The 25,953-nt window shown below is 45.9% G+C and overlaps 1 protein-coding gene across 11 annotated transcripts in view; it reads left to right on the forward strand.

Annotated features, from left to right (window-relative positions):
- Positions 1-25,953, forward strand: part of CCSER2 (coiled-coil serine rich protein 2) — a 223,055-nt gene that overhangs the window by 113,280 nt on the left and 83,822 nt on the right. For 9 of the 11 annotated variants that reach the window (XM_075934845.2, XM_075934839.2, XM_014576098.4 and 6 more), the window contains one exon: positions 24,803-24,886. In XM_075934845.2, coding sequence (XP_075790960.2) covers positions 24,803-24,886 — 84 coding nt within the window. Of the gene's footprint in view, positions 1-1,743; positions 16,690-24,802; positions 24,887-25,953 lie in introns of those variants that run through there. The other 2 variants (XM_075934846.2, XM_075934847.2) reach the window with 2 other exon arrangements.

The raw sequence follows: 25,953 nt of genomic DNA on the forward strand, positions 1-25,953 counted from the left end.
TCCCTTGCCCCTAAGACCGGTCAAGCTACGGTCAAATGAGGCTTATCTGTAAGTGCAGCTGGCACTATCTAGTCAGGCTCACCTCCCTATTTTATGGCGCCTGTGAGTCTCAGGATGTCTGTAAAGTCAAATTCCATTCACAAAACCCGCATTGTGCGCTTACAAGCTATGCTTTCTCAAAGTGTGTCAGAGGCCTGCATTTTCTGTGAGTGCTTTGTGCTGCTGGATGGGTGTGACGTAGTGGGGGTACTTGCTGGGCTGTGGTGACCTCTGCTGTCTGGAGCAAGACCCAGCAGGGAAAACCTCACTATGCAAAGGTAATGCCAAACTTGTTGAACCAGACACCCCCCATGGAGAGGAACAAAGGAAGGTGGAATGCTGCCCTGGCTGGGGGGCAGGGCTGGAAGAGGGTTAGGGAGTTGCTGGCTGGAAGCATGGAGGAGACAGCCTAGGGAAAGGGACTGGAGTTTAGGGGCCCAGTCTCCCCCATCTCAAGGGGGCCTGAGGCATCCTAGCCCAGCTCTGTGACCAGATTACATCTGTGCTGTGCTGTATCCTGGAGAGGCAATAAACTTCCTCTACTCCACCGGCTGGTGCAGTCTGTTTGTGCCATTTCGGGGTGCAGAAGACGGGGGACCCCCAATGCGCCGTCACAATGGGCTATACGCGAAGGCCGTGGTCAGAAAAAGCCTGCTTTCCAACAGCCCAGACCTTTGCTTCTGGAGATAAGGTTCTGGATTGGAAACCAGAGTAGAGAACAGGCCTGAGTTCCCCTTCCAGTCACTGAATGAATGGAACAACCTGGGCAGTGAATTTGGAGGCTGTCTGAGGCCACATGTTGTTGTCACCACTGTAGTGGTGGCTAAGCCAAGGCTGTGAGCAATGATGAAGAAGATGTGGCTAGTATCCTGGAAGAGAAAGACTTCAGTGACTTGGCCAATGGGCTGAACCATGAAGGCAGCACTGCAGCTCCTGAAATGCAAGCGCTGCAGACAAAGATGGTGGGACAATGGGACAAGAAACCACAAAGAGGATGTCAGGCTAAAAGAGTTAATCCCAAGATAAAGCCATTAGGAGGCACTCCAACATGCAGGGGAGGTGTCTGTGACAATAGGACATAATTTTTCTCTTCTTTTAGGAGTATAGGTAGGTTTTTCACACATTTTCATTTCAGAAGTAATAATGTCCTTAAAAATCCTTGACCTAATGATCTGAAGTTGTCTAAAAAGTCTTTATTTAGTGTGCTGTTTTCTTTGTGTCAAAACTTATGCTAAGCTATCTAAGAACTTCACATCTTGAGGCAATCGATTTCAAGAAGATTGCCCCAAGAATTAGATCCATGGTCAGTTTTGTTCAACATCTTTATTCATGACCTGGATGAGGGGATGGATTGTACCCTCAGTAAGTTTGCGGATGACACTAAGCTAAGGGGAGAGGTAGATATGTTGTAGGGCAAGGATAGGGTCCCGAGTGACCTACAGGATTGGGCCAAAAGAAATCTGATGATGTTCAACAAAGACAAGTGCATTTGGGATGAAAGAATCCCAAGCATTGTTATAGTCTGGGGACTCACTGGCTAGGTAGAAGTTTGGCAGAAAAGGACCTGCAGATTACAGTGGATGAGAAACTGATATGAGTCAACAGTGTGCTCTTGTAGCCAAGAAGGCTAACGGCATAGGTTGCATTAGAAGGAGCATTGCCAGCAGATCTAGAGAAATGATTATTTCCCTTTATTCTACACAGGTGAGGCCACATCTGGAGGATTGCATCCAGTTCTGGGCTCCCCACCACAAAAAGGATGTGGACACATTGAAGAGAGTCCAGCAGAGGCAACCAAAATGATTAGGGGGCTGGAGCACATGACCTGCGAGGAGAGGCTGAGGGATTTGGGTTTATTTAGTCTGTGGAAGGGAAGAGTGAGCGGGGATTTGATAGCAGCCTTCAACTTCCTGAAGGAAGGTTCCACAGAGGATGGGGAGAGGCTGTTCTCAGTGATGACAGATGGCAGAACAAGGAGCAATAGTCTCAAGTTACAGTGAGGGAGGTCTAATTTGGATATTAGGAAAAACTATTTCCCTAGGAGGGTGGTGAAGCATTGGGATGGGTTACCTAGGGTGGTGGTGGAATCTCCATCCCTAGAGGTTTTTAAGATCCAGCTTGACAAAGCCCTGGCTGGGACGATTTAGTTGGGGTTCATGCTGCTTTGGGCAGGAGGTTGGACTCAGTGACCTCCTGATGTATCTTCCAGCCCAATGATTTCATGACTTTATGTGACTGACCACCGGGACCAGTTCATGGACATATATGTCAGATGGTTGGGGAAGGCGCACAACGCACATGTCTTCAGGAACTCGAGCATGTTCCAGAAGCTGCACACTGGAACTTCTTCCCTGACTGCAACATCAAGGTCAGGCACATGGACTTGGGATAGTGGAGTCCCCCTCCCCCCCCCGTACCTTCTCCCACTCACCAGGAATAATGCCCTGTAATCACACGCACCCCTGGCAGGGCTTTGTGTGGGTGGGACAGAAAAAACCCTCCCAGGGAAGGGGCTTGCACCACCCCATCACCCTGGTGGGGGACGTGGCATATTCCCTGCAGCCGTGGCTTATGAAGCCATACACCGGCCACCTCAACCCCTCACGACAGGCATTTAATGCCAGGCTAAGCTGGTCCCTCATGGTGGTCAAGGGTACCTTCAGACGCTTGAAGGTGCATGTTAGATGTCTCCTCACCCGCCTGGACCTCGGGGAGCACAACATCCCACATGTGGTGGCTGCTTCTCTGCACAGCATGTACAAAGGCAAGGGGGAGGCCTTCCTGCCATGGTGGGGGCAGAGGCTGACTGCTTAGGCAGGGCCTATGTGCATGGCTGCCATCTGGCAGACCCATCAGGGAGCTGTGTGCATCTGGAAGGCCCTGAGGGAGAGCTTCTCCCTGGGGCACCAGTGACACTCACCTGTGGGCCACCCCATTGGGGGCTTCTGCTTCACTCCTCACTGCCCCCCCTTTCCTGATTTGAAAAAAAGACACTTTTTTTTTCCAAAACTAAACACTCTGTATTTTACATAACTATGGGATCAAAGAAACTGGGGAAAGAACCTGGGAGAGGGGAAGAGAGGGTGGAAGAAGGGGGGTGTTGAAAACCTGGAAGGAGGAAGCGGGAGGAGAGGCTCAGGGTTCGGAGTGGTGACGGGCTCTGTGGATCCCACCACCATGGGTGCTGGGGCCTCGGTGTCCATGGGGGGGGGGGGGGTAGGAGGGAGACTGGGTATGGAGAGAGAAGTGGGAGGGGAAAAGGAAGTGGGAGGAGTAGCAACAGCAGGGGATGGAGCAGAGGCTGGAGCGGGAGGAAGCAGCATGCTCTGCACAAAGGAGTATGCATCATTGCACAGGGAGCAGCCCTGAACAAGCAGCTCCCGCCAACTCTCCTGCCGTAGTTGCAGGTGGTCCTGGTCCCAGCCCTGGATGGTGTGGTGCACGGCTCAGTGCTGCCAGGTGCTTCCTCTAGTACTCTTCCTTGGGACGGATGTGCCTGTGGAAGCCTTGTGTGCAGGAGCATGTTGTCCACCTTCCCCTGGCAGCTGGTCTGGCTGTGGAGAACAAAGAGGGATGGTCAGTCATCCCAGGGGACAAAGTGCCTGAAGCCCAGCCCCCATCTTCAAGCCAAGAGCGACAGTTCTTGGCTCTGCCACAGATGACGAGCTTGGAGCCAGGCCAGTGGGCCCAGATGTCTCTGAGAGTGGGAGCTGCCCTTAGACTGAGGGCATGGCCGTGTGTGTGTGTGTGTGTGTGTGTGTGTGTGTGTGTGTGTGTGCGCGTGCACGTGCGCTAGAGGTGGCTTATGGAGGGAGGGTGTCCTACTCTGGGTTCAGGAGCATGGCAGGCCTCTCCATACACCCTAGCCCAAGAGGCCTCTGAGGCAGCCTCCTGGGGCCACGTGCCCAGGAGCGGCATGGCATATGCTCCCACGTGCACAAGTTGCTGCATGATCCATGTCCAGCAAGGACCAAACGTGGAGCACTCACCTCCCCTCTGCTCGGCCATCCCTTCCACCCCCTGTATGAAGGGGAATTGATAGCAGTCACATGATGTACTTTCCCCAGCCTCAGATGACGCCTGGGACACGTCCACAGGGAGGCTTCAGGGCTCCTGGGTCAGCTGCATTCTCAGGCTGTCTTCGTCTGGATCCTGATCCCACTCTCCCACCCTATCGCCATCATCTCTCCCCCCAATAAAGATGACGGGCATCTTCAGCCCGGAGTCTTTAACTGGGGTAGGGAAAAGGGACTGCCCTGCCTTCCAGAATGCGATCAAACTCCTTAAAATAAGGGCAGCTTTGCAGCTCTGCCCTGGTTCGGGAGCTGCCCTCCTTGGCCCTGGTAGAGCTCCTTAACCTTCATCCACACCTGCTCTTGGATGCGGATGTAACCTTTTGAGGCCAGACTGTCTGCCATGTGGCCATGGCAATACACATCCACATTCCTGAATCTGGTGTAGATTCTGGAGGTTGGTCTCGTCCACCCAAACCTCAATAAGGCCCAGGATCTCCGCACCAGACCAGAAAGGCGCACGTTGTTTGCAGCCCCTGGCAGGCTCCTAGAAGCTGTCTGAATGCTCCTGGGGAGCAGTGGAAGGCTGGGTGACACCATCAGTGTTGCTCCTCGTGGCCTAAATGCAGTCAGTGGCAGCTGCAAGATGGCTCAGGGCTGTCAGGCTTGCTGCAAGCCGCAAACCTTGTAGAGTCTGCAGCTGTAGAGTCTGCAGCTTTAAGGGCTCCAGGGGAAGGGGAAAAGGGGTAGAGTTTTCCTGTGTGTAGATAGAGATAGTGCCTTCTCAGCAAGGCACCCTGAGAAGGGCAGGAGGCCCCCTATTCCCTGTCTACACAGGCCCTATTCTGAAATAGCTATTTTAGAATAGGTACTATTCCTTGTAGAACGAGGCTTACAGAACTCAAAATAAGCCATCCGCTATTTTGAAATTATTTCAAAATAGCGGTTTTGCTGTGTAGATGCTCTCAAAGTTGTTCAGAATAGTGGCATGATAATTCTGAAGTAACTTTGCTGTGTAGACACACCCAGAGGGACCCATATGTGTAGATGTACCTAGGCCACTTTATTGTTTTAATCCAGCCCTACCAACAAAATTATGCTTGTTATCCATATAGTGAACCTACAAAACGTTTTCATTTATCTGGGAGCCCTTTCTGCTCTTCATTTTTCCATTTTAATTTTTGGGCTTATGCTTATAACTACCTTATTAATTCTCTGTTTTTATAAGGTGCTTCATGCTCCTTTTTTCACAATGTAGGCAGTCACAAGTGTTGTATGGAAGTTTTAAAGCAGAATGATAGATCAGAGCAGAAAAAAAGTTGGGTGGTTTTTTTTGGTTTGAAATGACAATGTAGTCATAATTTGTATATCTTTGAAAAATGTCTTCAAAGAAAAAATAATCTTTTAAATAAATTATTCAGTTGGGAAGATTGCAAAGTAGGAGTATAGTGTTGGTTTACGAGTCATTGATAAAAGCACATTTCTACCCTATTGCTGTAGTTAATATGGGACTCAAATTTTATCTAGGAAGATCAAAATTAGCAGAACTCTGTTTCTCTCTGGAGGTTTTTTGATTAGTATGTTGATGTTCAGTGCATGATGAGAATCTTAAAAATTCTAAGCAATGGCAGTAGGAAGCAGAAATTGGTCCATACAGATTATGCAGTGAAAAATGGAATAGCGGTTGATGAGGATCCATAAAGGAGACCAGGCATTTCCTTTGGAGCCACCATATTCTCTTCAACAGGAGGAGTAGGAAAGGCTCATGTTCCAATACAGAAATGCCGGACTTGTTTTCTCTTCAAAAGAGGCCCTAAGCTGCTTTGTGATAGCACTCAGAGCTAGGAAAGTTCATTTTTCTTTCTGTTCTGTTTTGGGATTTTTTTAACTGAAGTGTTCATTGCCTAAAGATCAATTTTATTTCAGGATTGCAGTGAAAGTAGTTAAATACTGCTGTATTGTGTAATATCTGCTGTCACCTGAAGCTTGTGGCAAAAAAACTCTTTTTCCCTCCTCAAAAAAGGGAGAAAAGAGCTTTCTTCAACGTTTTTTAACAGGCCTTTGTTTTCTATCCATGATCTACGCTGCTATGTGCAGAACTGGTATAGGCTTGAGGTTTTTCAGATAGTTATGTTGGGGCAATTCCCTATTTAAGATATCAAAAAAAAATTAGAATGTTAGGAAATCTTCGGGTAAACATCTCTGCTGACATGCCAATGTTTAGTGTTTTACAAGATAGAATTGCTCAAATTAAGAGGACTAGGAACTATAAGCCCCTAGTCACTGAAGGATTTTGTAGTACCTTGTATACATTCACTAATTGGCAGAACTGCAGGACATGGGAAAATGTGTAGCAAATAATTAACCATAACACTTCTTCAGGGTAACTAACTATCCCCATTTTATTGATGGAGGAAACCAAGAAAAGTTTTTGGAATGGATAAAAGGTGAGTTGGCTTAAAGCTGTAAAACCAAAATTATACATCTAGAGCAAGCAAGTCAGCCATTCTAAAGTAAAATGGTGTTATGGATTATCTTTTATCAAGCTGCCCTGCTCTGTAGCTGGACATTATATCGATTGAAGTTCTAGAATCAGTATGGCTATAGGTGACTTGGTGGAAAGAAGCTGGCAGCAACCTTACAGCCTTCAGCAGCAAATCTGAGCAACATTATCTTCACAGCTGTGAATTTGTCTAGGTTCCTCTCAAATGAAGGAAGAATGGTAGCTGAGTTTTTCATGGACCTTGAAGTAGATAGTGTTAATGAAAAATGAGGTAAACTTTCTACTCTAATGGTTGGCTTATTTTCAAGAATTTCTTCATAAGGAAAATAGCTAGAGAAAATTTTTTAAATGAAAACTGAGCTTAACACTAATATTTGTAGTCCAAGATAAGCAGGGAACATCGCAGACATGGGCTTCACAGATCCTCAGAGTCTGACTTTCTAGATAAACCTATGTAGTTTTAGTTAAACTAGTAAATTGAGTAATGAGGTATTCTTCATGTTGATTTTTAAAGCCATAAGATATTTGAGAATTTGGTAGAAAATAACATTATAGAAATCTATAATTTAAACTCCTCCTGCATTCATTTTTCATATCAGTGAGTCCAGTAGTTTTTAGTGAGTCTGCCCTCTTTTAAATAATCTCTACTTAGTAATAGCTGAGCATATCTACTTCATTGCTGATTTCACAGAACAAGCATGGCTGTTATCTGCTGTTTGAAGGCTAAAAGTTAGAAATTACAATTTACACTGGACCTTACATTTAAAATAACTGACAATTAAATTTCATAAGTTGCAAAAGGGAAAATGGCTTTGAGCCCTATTTTTAGTACTTTTATGATGTGCTAGATGATTTATTCAGCGTTGCTCAGGTCCTTAGCTCAAATAATTTTTATGGGTTTTTTTCCCCCATTTAAATCATTGTTCGGGGGTGTGGCTGGGGATTAGAGAATCAGTATGCAAGCTGCCCCAGAAGAATGGACTACCCCCAACCTGCTCTCATCACAGCATCTTGAGGCCAGGTGAGAAGTGACGCTCCATGGTTGTTGCAGCTCCAGCAGGCACAGCCGGGAGAGGCGTGCATATTCCCTAGGTGGGGCAAGTCAGGTTCCTCTGCCCCCTGCATTCCCTGGCCAGGGGGATGAATGCAGCCAACTCTGCACTCTCCCCTCGCTCCTTGACAAAGGAGAACAGCCATCAGTGTTCCTATAGGAATAAAGGGGGGAGGGAAGCTTCAGCCCCTCCTGACCTCCTTAAAGGGCATCTGAGGAGTGGGAATCTCAGGGATAGGGCAGTCCTTGATGGGTGGGGGCGTGCCCCGTTCACTTGCCTGGTGATTCTCTCTCTTTTCTGTATGATTTCATGAGAAGCCATCCCATTCCGGGCACATCCCATTTTTCTGGCACAAGCAAATCTTTACTTTGGTTTACATTTTAATAAGAGGAAGCTGCATACTGAATTTGGTGTCCCTAGCTCTTACCATTTAGGAAGAGATCTTGAACAGACAGACACATGCACAGACAAACTCAAATATATAGTAGATAAAAGACCTCAAATTAGAAAAAAAAATCTATCAGAATGAATTCTTACTTTTATTCCAACATTTTGCTTTTTTTTATTATTGCATGAAGCCAAGAGTCTTAAAATAGTTTGAGCAATGGAGTCTATGCCTAACAAATTAAAGGGCATGGCACTTTGGATTAGTTAGATCCACAAAATTTTACTGGCTGTTACATTTCTCTTGTCTCTGTTGGATGAAATAGCTCAGCTGTGCTGTTTGTATGGCTTTGTTTGTTTTTGAATGGCTTTGTTTTGCTTTGTTTTTGTTTGTATGGAAACATGGAGGCTTGTGATGAGAAAATGTGCAATTTAGGAGTGATAGAATTTTTGCGCTCATTCACACAATACAGACACTATGTATAACAAAGAAGCCAAGAGACCAAAACACTTGTTTTAAAATATTTTATTAATGATCTGCACAAACTAGACAAATGGTATGAGGTAAACAGTATGAAGTTCAATAAGAACAAATGTGAAATACTCCTATTAGGAAGAAACAACCAGTTACACACATGTAAAATGGGAAATGACTGCCTAGGAAGCAGTATTGCCAAAAGAGTTCTAGGGGTCATGATGGACCACAAGCTAACTATCAATCAACAGTGTAACACTGCTGCAAAAAAAGTAACCAACGTTCTGGGATGTATAAGAAAAAGTATTATAAGCGAGATACCAGAAGTAATTCTTCCAGTCTGCTCAGCACTGCTTAGGCTTCAGTTGAAGTATTGTGTTCAGTTCTGGGCACCACATTTCAGGAAAGACATAGAGAAATTGGAGAAGATCTAGAGAAGATAAACACAAATGATTAAAAACCTAGAAAACATGACCTATGAGGGAAGCCCTTTGGGGCTCTTGCTACATTTAAAAGGCAGAGGCACAGCAGTTGAACCTGCATGAGCAGGAGCTGCTTCAGTCCCTCTTCACGCTGCATCTTTCCTGCTGCATCTTTCTCCCCTGCCACCCACACCACCCTGCGGAGACAGTGCCAGTGGGAAACCTACTTTTAACCAGCTCCCCCAAGCACTGACTCTTTCTCCTACAGGAGCAGCAAAGGGGTGGGAGCGACTAGTCGAGTACTGACTTGATTACCTGATTAGCCTGTGCTTATCAAGTAGTCAGCTAGTCGCTTACATTGCTAATACTGGATAATTTGATTCTTTTAAGCTATAAATGCTTATAAGCAGTATATTTTTGTCAGTATTGGGGTGATTTTCTCTCAGGCTATGTCTACACTACGAATTTTGCCACAAGAGCCTATGCAAATGAAGCACAGATTAGCATTTTCTTGTGCTTTATTTGCATACTCTCTTCTGATCCATTTTTGCACTAGGGGTTTTTGCACACAAACAAGCAGTATGGACATTTCCTTTTTGCACAGAAACCCCTTTTTGTGCAAGATATCATACTGATCGTGCACAAAAAGGGGTTTTTGTGCAAAAAGGTAACATCCACAGTGCTTGTTTCTTACATTAAACTGGGATATTTTCAATATATAATGAGGAATGTTTGTGTGTGTCACCAACAGAAGTTGGTCCAATAAAAAACATCACATTCCCTACCTTCTCTCTCTCTAAATGATTATAGTCCAGACAAGATATGGGAGGCAAAATTTTACTTATCGAGTCTTAGTGCCAATTCAGGGAAGTGACCCGCACAATTTTAGTCAAATGGAGTTTTTATTATATTTTTAAGCGATATCAGAATTTCAGGCAAGTAAAGTACTCTGTTATTAACCACAAATATTTTATATTAAGTACTTGTTTCTACCCTAATGTGTTGCTATGGCAATTACAGATTCAGGCCACAAAATGAAAGTAAGCGCTTAAATATTTGAAATGATATGTTTCAAATATACCATAAAAGTACATTTAATCACTTGGTGTACTGTAAGTTGCATTTCTGAAACAAAGGGTTGTTAATTATTATAGCTAGGTGTGTATAGCATTTTAAATTAAACCTCTAACATTAATCCAGGTCATACCAAGACAATGAAATCAGCTGATCTGTAATGTGACCTTTGACATTTTTAGTTCAAATTTTAAAGCAGAATATTAAGCAGCGAGTCTTCAAACCACACAAAGTTAATTTCATTCCGAAGAAATCTGCATTTTTGTTAAAGTAAATTCAAGTGCCATTGTAAGTAATAGTCATTATGATTGCAAAGATTTTGTCAAATTAATTCTTAATTCAAACTGATGAAAACTGACTGTCTAGATTTTATAAGACAGAAAAAGAATTGGGTCTTTTGAGTCTTTCTTTGTTGGTACAAACTTGTAGTATTATACCAAATAAACACATTTCAGTTGAAGTAATAAGTTATTTATGAAAGCATGGACGTGGCTTTTCAAATATGCAGCAGTTAAGAGAAGTGAGTGGAGGACAGCTTTTTGTCTCTAAACTGTTAATTTTTTCAGTAGGAAGATGGAGAAGGGGAGCACATGATTTTTAACATTTTATTTTGATTTTATCAGTACAAATAATATGTGAATACATTTCCAAGTGTCAGGAGCTTACAAAAAGTGGGTCTAAACACAGAAAGGAAGCTTACAAGAAGTGGAAACTTGGGTGGGTGACTACGGAGGAGTATAAATATATTGCTTGAGAATGCAGAGGTGTAATCAGGAAGGCCAAAGCAAATTGGAATTGCAGCTAGCCAGGGATGTGAAAGGTTTCTAAAGGCATATTAGCAAGAGGGTGATAAGGGAAGGTTGGGGACCCTTACTGAGTGAGGGAGGTAACCTAGTGACAGATGATGTGGGAAAAGTACTCAATGATTTTTTTTGCCTCTGTCTTCAAAGACAAGGTCAGCTCCTACACTACTACTAGGCAACACAGCTGTTGGTGGAGAAAGGACAGGTTAAGATTGATTTAGAAAAGTTGGACATACACAAACTCTTGGGGCCGGATCTAATGCATCCAGTAGTGCTGAAGAACTAGGCTGATGTGATTGTAGAGGCTTGGCGATTATCTTTGAAAATCTGTAGTGAATGGGGGAGGTCTTGGATGATTGGAAAAGGCAAATGTAGTGCCCATCATTAGAAAAGGGAAGGAGGGCAATCCAGGGAACTACAGACTGGTCAGCCTCACGTCAGTCCCTGGAAAAATCATGGAGGGAATCCTCAAAGAATTAATTTTGAAACACTTGGAAGTGATCAGGAATAGTCATCATGGATTCACGAACGGCAAGTCATGCCTGACCAATGTGATTGCCTTCTATGACAATGTAACTGTCTCTGTAGATATGGGGAAGCTGGTAGACGTGATCTATCTTGACTTTAGCAAAGGTTTTGATATAGCCTCCCACATATACTTGCCATTTATGGATTGGATAAATGGACTGTAAAGTGGATAGAAAGCTGGCTAGATTGTGGGTTTGACAAGTAGTGATCAACGGCATAATGTCTAGTTGGTGGACAGTATCAAGCGGAGTGACCCATGGGTCGGTTCTGGGGCCAGTTTTGTTCAACATCTTTATTAATGATCTGGATGAGGGGATAGATTGTACCCTCAGCAAGTTTGCAGATGACACTAAGATAGGGGGAGAGGTAGGTACGTTGGAGGGTAGGGATAGGGTCCAGAGTGACCTAGAGAAATTGGAGGTTCGGGTCAAAAAAATCTAAAGTTCAACAACGAAGAGTGCAGAGTCCTGCACTTTAGCCGGAAGAATCCCAAGCATTGTTACAGTCTGGTGACAATCTGGCTAAGCAGCAGTTTGGCAAAGAAAGACCTGGGAATAACAGTGGATGAGAAGCTGGATATGAGTCAGTTGTGTGCCCTTTTTAACCAAGAAGGCTAATGGCATATTAGGGTGTGTTAGGAGGAGCATTGACAGCAGATATAGAGAAGTAGTTATTCCCATTTATTCAGAACTGGTGAGGGCACATCTAGAGTATTGCATCCAATTCTGGGCCCTGTCACGTAATTGGATTTTAATGTGAGCAGGCAAATCACTGTGTTCCCTCTACAGTGCGTTTGCCCCAAATTCTGTGCAAAGTGTGCGGTGTCAAATGAAAGCTGATGCTTTGCTGATTATATGTATGCTACTCATATACTTGTATGATTTTATATGTAAAGTTATTAATGTGAGCCCTGTACTTGTATTTTAAATGTTTCCTGTCTGGGAAACAGCAGTTGGCCACCTATTGTGAGGAATGGTTGCATAGAGAAAGGCCCTCAAGGTTTGCAATAAACTTCTGAGGAATGCATCTGGGAACATGCAGGCCAGCAAGTACATCATGGCTACTTTCGTGAAGAACATGGAGAGGTCATTTGATCATGTGACCAGCTCCAGTTTGGGAGGTACCAGGAGAACAAAGAATTTCCTTCTCCATGGAAAGATTTTATAAATATCATGAGAGTGCCTCCATATGGTTTTCACTCCTGCCCTCTGCTCTGAAAGCACCACTGGTAAGGATAGAGGGCCCAGAAGGATTTGTGGACTCATCCTGACATAGGAGGCACACCAGAGACTTTTAAGTTGGCAGTTTGTTATATCTCTGCTAAGAGCCTGCATCAAGAACTGAGTGATTAATGTATGTAAAGTATTCTCTTTAACAATCTCATGCTCAGCCTTTTCTTTCTTTTATTAATAAACCTTTAGATTTTACATTCTAAAGGATTGTCCCAGTGTGTTCTTTCGGGCATGAGCCAAGGTATAAATTGACCTGGGACTAGGACTGGTCCTTTGGGACACTGAGAACCTGTTCAGAGTTAATGAGATTGTGTTTTGTAACCTCTCACTAGTGTAAGGTTCTGTGCTGTTTGAGGCACAGTGGTTAGTGGGGTATCTAAGGGATTTTGCTTGTGAGAATTCTTGCTGGTTAGGGTGGCAGCTGAAGTACTCTGTGTGACTGGTTTGGTAACTTATAGGGAAGGAACCCAATCTTGGGTTATAAGTAGCTCTGGTTTTAAGCATTTTACCCTGATCTGATGCACTCAGTCCAGACTGATTTGGTATGTTACAGTCCCCCATTACAGAAAAGATGTGGATGCATTGGATAAAGTCCAGTGGAAGGCACCAAAATGATTAGGGGGCTGAAGCACATGACTTATGAAGAGAGGCTAAAGGGTCTAGAATTATTTAGTCTACACAAGAGAAGACTGAGTTGTGTAGAAGCCTTCAACTACATGACAGGGGTGTTACGGGGTACAGGGGCTCACCCTGTCCCAGGCAGTCCCGCCGCCCCGTTCGCTGTCTCATTCACTCCCGGTCTTCATTAAACGGTGACTGGTCACTCTCCCTTCGGTCACCCAGACGATCCCTCGAGCGAGGAGGTGAGGGGGGTCCGGGCCCTCCCTCTCTCCAGACCCCAGCCCAGGGCCCTAAGGTGGGACAGACTAACCTCTCTCCCCCGACCTGGCTGATGGGGCACAGAGCCTCAACACATCAGCCCGCGGGTTCCAATATGCACCTGCCCTGGGCTGCTTCCTCACGCCTCGCTCGTCCGCTCACCAGTAGGCTTGTCCCGCTGCTTCCTCGTGCCTCTCAGTCTCTTCATCCGGCATCGTCCTCCTCGCCTGCCCTTCCCCTCCTGACTCTGCGGTTTGTATACATGGGGGGGGGGTGCCGCCCCCTCTCTTCCAGAACGCCTGCACCTGCATTTGCCCACGGCTCCACCCTCTCCTCCCCAGCTGTCGTCACTCACCTCCGGTGTCCTCCTTGCCGCCGGCATCCGTGGGGAAGATGGCTGCCCGGGGGCGTCTGCGGGGCTGCCCGCTCCGAGGCTGGTGGGGTGGTGTTCCTCCCCCGTTGCCACCGTCTCTCCCGGCGCGGGGAGCACTTCCCCCGCGGTGCTCGGGGCCGCGCCAGTCAAGCCGCCTGCCGAGCGGCGTGTCCCGGCTGCACCACCGACCGCGTCCTCAGCGGCGGCGAGAAAAGCCGCGCCCCTTCTCCCTGCCTCGCTGGGGGGGGGCCACCCTCCGTGTGGGGTTTCCTCACCCCGTCAACCCCCGTGGTGCTTGGGTCCATGCTGGCTAAGCCGCCTGCCAAGCGGCGCGTCCCGGCTGCCCTGCCGACCGAGTCCTTGACAGCGGCGGGAAAAGCCACGCCGCTTCTCTCTGCCTCGCTGGGGGGGGCACCCTTAGTGCAGGGTTGCCTCACCCCGTCACAGGGGGGTTCCAAAGAGGATGTAGAGAGGCTGTTCTTAGTGGTGACAGATGACAAAACGAGGAACAATGGTCTCAAGTTGCAGTGGGGGTGGGTCTCATTTGGATATTAGGAAAAACTATTTCACTAGGACGATGGTGAGGTACTTGAATGGATTCTCTAGGGAGGTGGTGGAATCTCCATCCTTAGAGGCTTTAAGTCCATGCTTGACAAAATTCTGACTGGAATGATGTAGTTGGGTTTGATCTTGCTTTGGGCAGGGGATTGGACTTGATGACCTCCTGAGGTCTCTTCCAACCCTACTCTGAACCATTTCTGATTTCAGCTCTGAGTCTCTGATTCAGTAAGGTACTTTAATATATACCAAATTTTAAGCATGTGAGTGGTCCCGTTGCCCAAAAAGGGACTCCTAAAAGTTAGTTATATGCTTAAATAACTTAGGATGTAAGAGTCCAGTAAACTAAATAAGATAAGTATCCCAATAAAGTAATTAAATTGCAAATATGTATAGAAAACTGGTGTCTCAGATTACTATTAGTCATAGCCAACAGCAAAGGACAGTTCTTTAACACAAGGATGTGGCTATAAACAGTAATGATCTATCTTTTGTCAAAACAGGGATTGCTTGGTTTAAATATCAGTGGAATCTATGTAATTTGTAGGCTATATAGAAACAGTTCTCTATCGTAGACTTTCAGTTTTTTACATAGTTAATTAAATGAGAGACATTCCGTAGTGAAGAACTGAAGCACAATGTGCTTCCTTGTCTAAGTCAAGTTAATGTCAAAATAATAACAAAAGGACTACAGGTTAAACCTCTCTTGTCTGGGACTTTCTGGTCCGGCAACATCCATGGTCTGACAGGTTCAGGCAGTAAGCCCCAAGAGTGGCTGCTGCCTTGCATGGGGCCAGGCATCTGGGGGCTGGGAACCCCAGGAGCAGCTGCTGCCCTGTTTGGGACTGGTGACAGGGAGCAGAGCCCTGCGAGTGGGCTGGGGGCAGCAGAGCAAGGCAGGTGGGCTGAAGGGGAGGTCAAGCCTCCAGGTTCTCCCATGACAGCAGCCAGGGGGGAACTCTAAGGGAGCCCAGACACATGACCTCTGTTGGTCCAGCAAATTCCCTTGTTCAGGACCACTCAGATCCCAAAGGTACCAGAACAGGTTTAACCTCTATCATAATTTGAGACTTACTATAAGGTGTTTTCTAATTAATTCAAAATGTATAATAAACAGTTACAAATAAGATTGGTTTTATTTTCTGTTCTAACAGCATTATTTCTCAGAACTAATTGTCAATTAAGGACATTCAGTAAAATTGTATTGTGTTGCTGATAATGTGGGGTTTTTATGTACAATTCAAATTAGGCATATATGGTTTTATACAGGGAGTTTCCAGGGTGTCCTTATGGAAAAGAATGTGTTTAGCCTATTATAATTACAAACATCTTTAAAAATACACATTTAACTTTTTGTTGTTCCTAAATAAGCAATAAAATATTAGTTGAATAAAGAATATATTGCTGTTTGAAATATGTGTTGGTGATTTACTTATTAATGTACCATTGGACATAACAGAACAGCTTTCATTTTATCAAAATAAAAATTTAAATTCAGTTATTTAGATTTCTCAAAAGATGACATAAGTGTTGTATACCTTAATAGTTACTTGCAGTTATTCTTGTGACTCCTATTTGAAGCTTCTTCTTTTTACACAGGGGAAATGATTCTTCTTCTGGTGCTAAACTTTTCATGTTGGCAATAAACTGAAAAGGACACGGGGAATGTAATGAACAAGAGGAGTGCTGACCAGCACTGGTGACTAAGGGGTTAAATAGGTAGCTAGCAAATGTGTTGGCCAGGGGGCCAGGAGAACCCAGCGAGATAGTGTTGAAATTTCAATTGGATATTGATTCCTTGCCTGCTTTCTTTGTGTGGGAGAGAATAACCAGGAATTGAGAGAGACAGAATGATGTAAGGACTGCCATGTCTCCAAGGAATTTGGGGCATGGGAGTGGACTGAACAAAATAAAAATTGGAAGTCAGTAAAAGGAAAAGCGGATCTAGTTGCAATCAGAGTACTTTTGTTTATGTTGTGGTTTGGTTTGAACTCCTCTGTGTGAATTTATGCCTCCTCTCTGCATTTACCATCTTGCATTGTGTCCAGAGACTTTTCTCTGTGTTTTAATTTTTCCTTAGTTGCTCTGTACATCTAGCAACTAAGTATGCTTTATCAAGTTTATCCTTTGTTTTGTAATAAAAATCACTTTTTTTAAGGTGATTTGATTCTTGTGTCTGGAAAGTCTGTCTGTCTGTGTGTATCTACATGCCTCTGACTGAGGGGTCAGGTACCAGAGACTGCAGCTTGTTTTTCTCTTTTCTTTTTTCAAGCTCTTTTGGGGCAGAAGAGCTTGGGGTATTCTTGGGGGTGGTTTCAAGTGTTCACCCCTGGTTTTAGGGATAAAAAAATTGCTCAGTGGCAGCAATTCCCCAACATCTGTGAATTGTGATGGGGGGGGGGGGGAGTTTTTGGTAACCAGTGCCTATAGAGGCAAAGGTGTGGGGTTTTTTTTTTCTTTTGAACTCTTTGCAGGCCCCTATCCTCTGCACTTGGAGTGTCAGAGTGGGGAACAACCCTGACATAGAAACAGAAATCACTGAGTTCCTTCTAAAATAACCATATTTGTCGTCATTAATATTGTGCGGAATAGGGTGCTGTAGTTCCAATGGACATGTATTGTTAGATCTAGAAACATCTTTTAGATTCTTTGTGCATTGTTTGAATTGGAAATGATTCACCTAAGTTTGGAAAGAGCAATGAAAATGAACTTTCATATTGTTTAATTTAAACTTTCTTTATTATAGCAAAAATGTTTTTTATAAAAAATGTAGTAACTTCTGCATAGTGTTCAAGGATCCCGAGGGTTCTGATGAATGGTTTTTGCCAGTGGATACTGGAAAATGGAGAAGTAAACATGACTATCCAAATTCAAACTATATTGTAATTACTTCAAAGGCTTTTTTATTAAAAATCGCAAAAATGTTATACGGCAGCCACCTCTTCATTCATGGTCAAGTTTTCTGTGTAATACAATAGCAAAATTATACGGGAAGGTTCTTCTTCGAGTAGTGTCCCCGTGGGTGCTCCACTGTCAGGTGTCGGACTTGTCCCGGTGTCGCAGTCCGGAGATTTTCCTATAGCAGTAGCCCCTGGAGGACTACGCATGTGCAGAAGCCACCTGCGATGTGCAGTTTGTCCCACCAGTTCCTTCTAACCGTCCACGGTTGCAGACGGAGTTGGGACGAGCTCCTGCCGCCACCTGAGGAGAAGAAAGAATAACAATTATTCTGCTGTCTGTTCGTCCCAGTTCAGCCCCTACCTATAGTTAGTGTTTTTGCAGTTCATAGTTAGTTTAATATATATATATATATATATATATATATATATATTTAGAGACCTTTCGTTCTTGTATATAGTTAAACTTTACTCTGCAGACGTTTAGCCATAGTTTGCCGGATTCTTTCAAAATGCCCAGTTCCCCAGGCTTCAAAAAGTGCACCTCGTGTGGGGATGCCATGCTGGCATCGGACGGACACGCCAGATGCATACAGTGCCTCGGGGAAGGTCACATCCCCCAAAAATGCGGGCGTTGTTCAAAGTTAACTGCTCGCACAAGGCGAGACAGAGAAATGAGGTTGAAGATGCTCCTCTTCAACGAAGCCCTCCGACTGCTGTCTCTAGAGCAACAACAAAGGGAGTTATAGCCTCGTAAGTCCCATGAGGAGGGGAAGGGGCCCTACTCAGCCTAGAAGTACGAGTGCAGGGGACACACCGGGCACCTCGGGCTTTCTGGTGAGACATGCTACGGCTAAGTCCTCTAAGCCCCACAGCACCTTGGTGCTTAGCCCTGCTGTATCTTCTATTTTGGGGTCGGCATCGCATGTCCCATCCTGCCTGGAGTCAACGCCGGTCGCAGCAGCATCAGATCAGCCGCCGAAAACGGCATCAAGAGCACAACCGGCACTGCTAGCCAAGTCGGCACTGAGAAGCTGTCCGGCACCGAAACAGCCCGTGCAGGCAACCACTGCGCCAACAACTGAGCTGGCGCCGAGGCCAGAGCCAGTGCCGAGGCACAAGCCGGCACCAAGACATGAGCCCGCACTGAGGCATGAGATGGCATGAACGCATGAGTCGGGGCTGAGAAGAGATGCGGCGCCAAGGTGCAAGTTGGCGCTGAGAAGAGATACGATGCCGAGGAGGACTGCGGCACCAGTAGAACTGACCGTGCCGACCAGCCCACATGGTGCATGGAGGGGGCCTGTACCGGATAACATCTCAGTACCAAGGACTCTGCCTCAACTCCTGGCACCGCCGTCCCTGTTGCTTAAATCACCGTCCATCGATTGAAGCACATCAGATGCCAGATCAGTGTTGTCGGTGCCAGCTAGCCCACCTCCACCACCACCACCACAGAGGTCCACCTTGCCAACGAAGGCGCAAAGGAAGGCTCAACATGTCCCTACCCCCTTCTCCATCTCCTTACAGGGCAGTGTTCTCACCTGAGCACTCACCATCCCCCTATGTAGACAGACGTGGTCGCACTCAGTACAGGTCATCACCTTGTTACTACTGGAGATCCCCACGAGCATCACCCTCACAATACTACCGTTCATACCGGTCCAGATCTCCTTCTCATTATACGATCCATTCGGGCTCGGACGCCTCGCCATCACGATCATGCTATTCCCGACATAGGAGCGTTAGTCCCTACTCTCCTTGCTGCTCTCCGCGTTGCTATGGTGGTCGCTATACTCGCCACTATCGTCGCGACACGTACTCCCGTGGTGCTCCTCATTTGCCATCAATCTCGCCAGAGCGTTCACGTTCACCTCACCTTTCTACGCAGGAGATTATCCCTCCGGCACAGGCTCCACCGACACCCACGGGCAATGCCCCTTCAGCGTCCACCTATCCATGAGGAGCAACTTATGGGCTTGCCGACAGACCAGTCTTTGTCGTCACCAGATGATGCAGTTTTTCCTGGAGATCCCTCCCTGGTTGACAACTACAAGTAGTTCCAGGACTTGTTCAAGAGTCGCTCACTCTCAGAGCTTGCGCATCTTGGATGTGCCTCAGAAGCATCATCCTCTCTTGAGGAATCTGCAATAATCCACTAAGCCAAAGCTGGCCCTGCCTTTTGAGGAGGCCATATTGGAAATTTCAAATGAAATATGACAGACCCCAGCATCAGTACCTCCTATGAACAAGCGTACTGATAAGAAGTACTTTGTGGATCCCAAGGATGCAGAATTCCTATTCATGCATCCTCCACCCAACTCTAAAGTTATGGACACGGTGCAACAAAAGTCTAAGACTGCGCACACGAAAAACACAGCGCAGGACAAAGACTAAGCGCCTAGATCTGTTGGGCAGGAAGGTTTATTCCTCGGCCACAGCCACCCTGAGGATGGCCAACTATACAGCCCACTTGGCCAAACACGATTTCGACAATTATTTCAAACCGATACCGCTTTTGGAATACTTGCCTGAGCCTAAGAAACAGTTCCTCAAGGCTGTGGTACAAGAGGGCTATACATCTGCACACACCGCCCTCCAAATATTCCTCGACATTGCCTATTTGGCCTCATGTACAACAGCATGTTTTTATGCGTAGGGCATCGTGGCTTCACTTCGCTGCTGTGCCTAAGGACCTTCAGACTAAGGTCAAAGATCTACCTTTCAACTGGCATTCCCTCTTCACCAAGAACACAGATCAAGTGTTTCATTCCGGGAAGGACTCACGCACCACTCTGAGAACACTCGGAATATACACTCCACCTTTCCAGAGCAAGAAGTTTGTTCCGTACAACAGGCAGAGGCCCTTCTCCTATGCCACACCCAGATTCCGGCCTTACGACCAGACTAGGCACAGACAACGACCGCAGCATCGACATCTACAAACCACAAAGATGTTGAACCAGCAGCAACCAAGGCAGCAAGTTTGATGCGTCGGTTGAGAGACTGCGCGCCATTCCCTTTCCATAGGTTTTTCATGACCATGCCAAGCTTTTCCGCCATCGCCTACGACCCTATTACACCAGATGGTGTACCATAACCACCAATCAATGGGTCAGAGAGATCATCGCCTCCGGTCTCGCCATTCCTTTCTCCACTTGACCTCCTCCCAGCCCTCTCCTCCCATCCCTCTTCAGGGACACTGCTCGCAAACCTCTGTTACAACAAGAGGTTTCTCGTCTACTTGCCGTAGGAGCAGTAGAGAGGGTCCCACGTGAGTTCAGAGGAAAAGGCTTCTATTCTCTACTTCCTCACGCAGAAGAAGTCCAGGGGATGGAGGGCTATCCTAGACCTTCGCAGACTAGACAGGCACCTGTGGAAACAAAAGTTCAAGATGGTCACCTTAGCCTCTATCATTCCTGCATTGAATGAAGGGGATTGGTTCGCATCTCTTGACCTCCAAGATGCGTACTTTCACGTAGCGGTGCATCCAGCCCACCAGAGGTTTCTTCGTTTCACTCTTGGAGACGACCACTACCAGTACACAGTGTTACCATTCAGTCTTTCAATGGCACCTAGAGTGTTTTCCAAGACTCCAGCCGTCATAACCGCTTATCTCTGCTGCACAGGCATCACTATTTTTCCTTACCTGGATGACTGCCTCTTAAAGGCCCTTACTATGGAACAGGTGCGAGCGGCAGTCAATACCACCACGAACATATTCAAAGCGCTTGGCCTCCTCATAAACATACCCAAATCCTCTCTAATTCCTTCCCAGTCGCTCAAGTTCATTGGGGCAAGACTGGACTCAAAAGCCGCTGCTACATACCTACCTCTTGACAGATCTCATACCATTCAAGACCTAGCAAATGTTCTTCTTACCACACCCAAGTAGACCATACTCACCTGCTTGAGGCTGCTCGGCCATATGGCCACCGCCACTTATGTCATCCCTCATGCACGTCTCCATCTAAGATATCTCCAACATTGGGTCCTCACAGTTTACAAGCCAGGCATTCACAGCACTCACAAACTTGTAGTCCTTCCACGGCACATGAGAGATTCCCTGATATGGTGGCTCGACCCAGCCAATACATTAGGTGGTGTGTCATTCCACGCCCAGAAACCATCCATTCAGATTACGATGATGCATTCCTCGTGGGGTGGGGTGCACGCATGCGGCATCACCAAGTTCAAGGCCTATGGCCGCAACATGAGTACCTGGTCCATGTAAACTTCTGGAGCTGCGTGCTGTTTTCAATGCCTGCAGGCATTTCGTGCAATGGATCTGCGGAGCCACAGTACAAATCCTCTGCGGAGCCACAGTACAAATCCTCACCGACAATATTTGTACGGTCTACTACATCAACCGTCATGGCGGGGCCAGATCCAGATCCCTTTGTGTGGCGTCCATTTGCCTATGGAATTGGGCCATCTGCCGCCACATTTACCATCATGGCAAAATATCTCCTGGGCAAAAGCAATACCATTGCCGATGCTTTGAGCAGGTCCTTTTATCTACAGCATGAGTGGGAATTGCTCGACCAGGTGACCCATACCCTATTCGAGGCCTGGGGATACCCCAGTATAGACCTGTTCGCCACGTGATGCAACAAGAAATGCCGCCTCTTCTGCTCAAGAGTAGGCATCGGAACCGGTTCTCAGGGGGATGCCTTCCTCATGAACTGGGGAGCGCACAGCCTCTCGTACGACTTCCCTCCAATCCCCCTCATTCCAAAGGTGCTCAGACCGAGCTATCATAATATTAATAGCACCCTTCTGGCCTCATCAAACATGGATAACTCAGCTAATGCAGATGTCAGTGTCTCAACTACGGCAGTTACCACAGTTACACAACTTACTGTCACAACAGCACGGCTTGCTCCTTCATCCCTACGTTGATTGACGGCATCTGACAGCATGGCTCCTGACTGGCTTCAAGGCCCGGAGCTAGCATGCTCCCAGGCTGTCAAAGATATCTTGGTACTAAGGAGGTGACAAACCACAAAGAGATCTTACCTTTATAAGTGGCGTCGTTTTCACTCTTGGCGTCAGCCACAAGGCCTTATCCCCTCCTCACTTACTATTCAGCAAGTTCTGGACTACATCCTTCATTTGCACTTGACAGGCCATTATCTATGCTTAGGGTCCATTTGGCAGCAATTTCCGCCTTCCACCTGCCTATAGACAGACACTCCATCTTCGCCAACCCGCTCACCAAGAGGTTCCTAAAAGGCATCATGAATCTCTGCCCCCTGTACAGACCAATCCCGAAGCCTTGGCATCTGGACCTTGTCCTAGATACCCTTACCCGACCACCCTTTGAGCCATTGGCAACTTGCGATTTGAGAACTCTTACCATGAAAATCTGCTTCCTCTTGACTATTACATCCGCCCGTCATGTGAGCAAGTTGGCGGCGTTGGCCGCTGACTCTCCTTATACGATGTTCATGGAACAAGCAGTAACTTTACGCAGTCACCCTGCCTTTCTACCAAAGGTCAATTTGCCTTTTCATATTAATGAACCTGTCACTTTACCTACCTTCTATCCAAAACCACATACTCCTGCAGAGGAGGCGTGCCTACACACGCTGGATCTTCGACGAGCACTTGCCTTTTATCTGACAGGACGCGACCTTTTCGAAAGTCACAATGTCTCCTGTTGTCAATGGTGGATTACTCCAGAAGCGAACAGCTCTCTTCCCAGAGCATTTTGTCTCACATTGTGACTTGTATTTCCCATTATTATTCATTACGGAACAAAACTTTGCCTACCAGACCAAAAGCCCACTCTGCTAGGAGTGTGGCTACCTCTATAGCTTTTCTTAGCCATGTGCCGCTTCGAGACATATGTCTGGCCGCTACATGGTCCTCGACATCAACCTTCGCCAGACATTACACCCTCCAACGCATCCTGGCTACAGACTCGGCAGTGACGCACGCAGTGCTCTCCACGGTGCAGAGGTCTTGACGCTGAAGCACGAGATTGACTCTGGTCACTGCTTCACACTCACCTGACAGTGGAGCACCCACGGGGACACTACTCAAAGAAGAAAAAAGAGTTACTCACCTATGTAGTAACATCTGTTCTTCGAGATGTGTGTTCCCGTGGGTGCTCCATGACCCGCCCTCCTCCCTGCTTCAGAACTATTGTCCTTCTGTATGTTTCAGATGTTCCAGCTAGGAGGAACTGGCGGGACGGACTGCACATTACAGAAAGGGTGCGAACGGCGCGAGGCAGCTTCTGCACATGCGCGGTCCTCCAGGGGCTACTGCTATAGGAAAATCTCCGGACTGCGGCTCTGGGACAAGCCCGACACCTGACAGTGGAGCACCCACGGGGACACACATCGCGAAGAACAGATGTTACTACACAGGTGAGTAACTCTTTTATTTCATATGTAAGAGGGGGCAAAACACACACATCCATGGTAATTATTTTAGAACCTTAAAATAGTGTGTCATGTTCTGTAATGACCTGAGGCTACATATGAACATTGCAATACAAGTGTGATAATGTGACACAAAAATCTCTCTTCAGTGATTTTTGTCTGATTTCTTTTTTGACATGGACATTTTATATCATCAGCTATTTATCATGGCTATTTAAATGCTTCAGGAAACAGTCCTGCAATTATCTGTTGTCATCTTTTCAGGATCTTTTTAACTTTATTTATTGTGTTTATTTCCAGAATCCAGCACTATTGCTAAAAATAACAATAAATGTGCCTTTTCACTCCATGCCATATTGGCCTGATTTGGGGGGGAAAAAGGGTTCATTTTGCATTAGTCATCCAAACAAGCAATAGTATAGTTGAGTTTAAAAAATTATCCCTAGTTGAGGTATGAGCTATGTTAGTATAACTTAAATGTGAATCGCACTTTATTTACAGACTGTTTTTCTTAACTATTGCAACTTTTAAATGGAAACAGATTCATGAGATGCTTGAAAAGTGAAACATTGCCTCTCTGGCCTGATTTTCAACAATAAGATACATTCCTTCAGGGGTTTTTTGACTTCCATTCCACTGTGTCCTTCTCACCAATTATTTTTCTGGATGTGCATCTGAAATAGTTGAGAGCCAGGATTCTTGTCCTGAGTTGTAACGTGTGTGGTCACTATCAACAAGATGTTTTGACAGACCATTCTTCTGTAAGGCAAAAATTGTAAGTAAAGAGATGGTGCCAGCTAAATGACAATAATCATAAGTAGAGTACCACAGCATTTAAAATACATTTTGATCAAGAACTGTTTTATTGCAATTTATTACACTTTGTAAGAAGTGCAAATGCAATGAAATACAAGAGTAGGGTAGAATGTCATAAAAAATTGATCTAAAAAAAGTATGGTAGCAGTTTAGGGTTTCACTGATTTTTTTTATAGTTTGTTTGAATTTTGAAATGTAGCTCTTCATTCTTAGGAAGTCTGCAATTAATAAGTGACAGTGAAAAAGTTGAGATTAACTCTTAATTTTCACAATTTTTATTCTTTGGTATCTAATGCTGACTTTGGGAACAAGATATTTAGTAAACAAGCTAAGCCTTCATTCCTTTCCTTTTTTCCCTGCAGAATGATGAGACTGTCTATTTTCAGGACATCCCACTCTCGATGCCATCAAGCCCAGACCAACAGGATGTTGAGCCTACATATAAGGTAAATTGGCATTGATTGTAATGGAGAATAGTAGCATAACTTTGTTTTTATCAGCATTGCACATAATTGTAAAGCTAGCACTGCCAGGTTAAATGGACAAAGCTAAGGTGAGAAACAGATTTTTTTATTTAGTCCAGGCTGAATAAAAATTAATGATTTTTTTAAAAAATGTCAGATTTTTTTTATTTAAATAAGACTTTTCTTTATATATATATATATATATATATATATATATATATATATATATATATATATATATTAAAAAAAAGTTTTTTCTGCGGGACAACCGAGTGATGTCATCACGTCGCTCTATGTACCACCTGCCTGCCTCTCCCCTCTATCCTCCCTCCCTCCCAGCTCGAGTCAGACATCATTGCTTCCCCTCGGCACTTAGAATTGCTATTTTAAACCAAGCCTCTACCCCCCTTCTTCCACCCCACATCACAGGACTTTCAACGCCAAGAAACATGGCACAGTAGCGTGTAGACCCCATATCGCCGCCATGACAGGCCAGGGGGTTTGGTGATTGGGACAGCAGCCTGGGGACAGGTTCTAGGAGCGGGGCACCCAGCCGGGCTTATGTGCCAGCAGTGGGCTCCTGAGGGCTTTACCATCACCATGCTCTTGGGGAGCCGGACTGCAGTGCCTGACCATCCAAAGTCTGGCTGCTCCTGTGGAAACTCACCCCTCCCCAGCAACTGCACTTACTGCAGCTGCCAGAGCACCCCCAGGCCACACAAGAGTCACCACAGCGACCTGTCTCCTACTTCCCTTCTGCTCCTAGCAGGCAGATGGGTGGTCCTAGGCTCTGTGGACAGGCTGGGCAGTGAGCAGCACAGGCAGTACCGTACTGGGAGAAGTCAGGCAGCACCCCCCGCACTGCTGCTTTCTCCACCTCAGCAAGCTGCAGTGCCTTAGAACACCGTGTGCCCAGAGCACTACCTGCATCTTGCTGCGCCACCCTTGCGCCTCCCCTGCCACTGGAGTTAGAGACGATCCTGGCATGTAACCGGTATGAGGGGGAGGGAAGGAGAAAGGACTCTGGCTTGCACAGTGCAGGGGCAGAA

This window comes from Pelodiscus sinensis, chromosome 8, assembly GCF_052426305.1.
Source record: "Pelodiscus sinensis isolate ZL-2025 chromosome 8, ASM5242630v1, whole genome shotgun sequence".
In the NCBI taxonomy this organism is placed as follows: Eukaryota; Metazoa; Chordata; order Testudines; family Trionychidae; genus Pelodiscus; species Pelodiscus sinensis.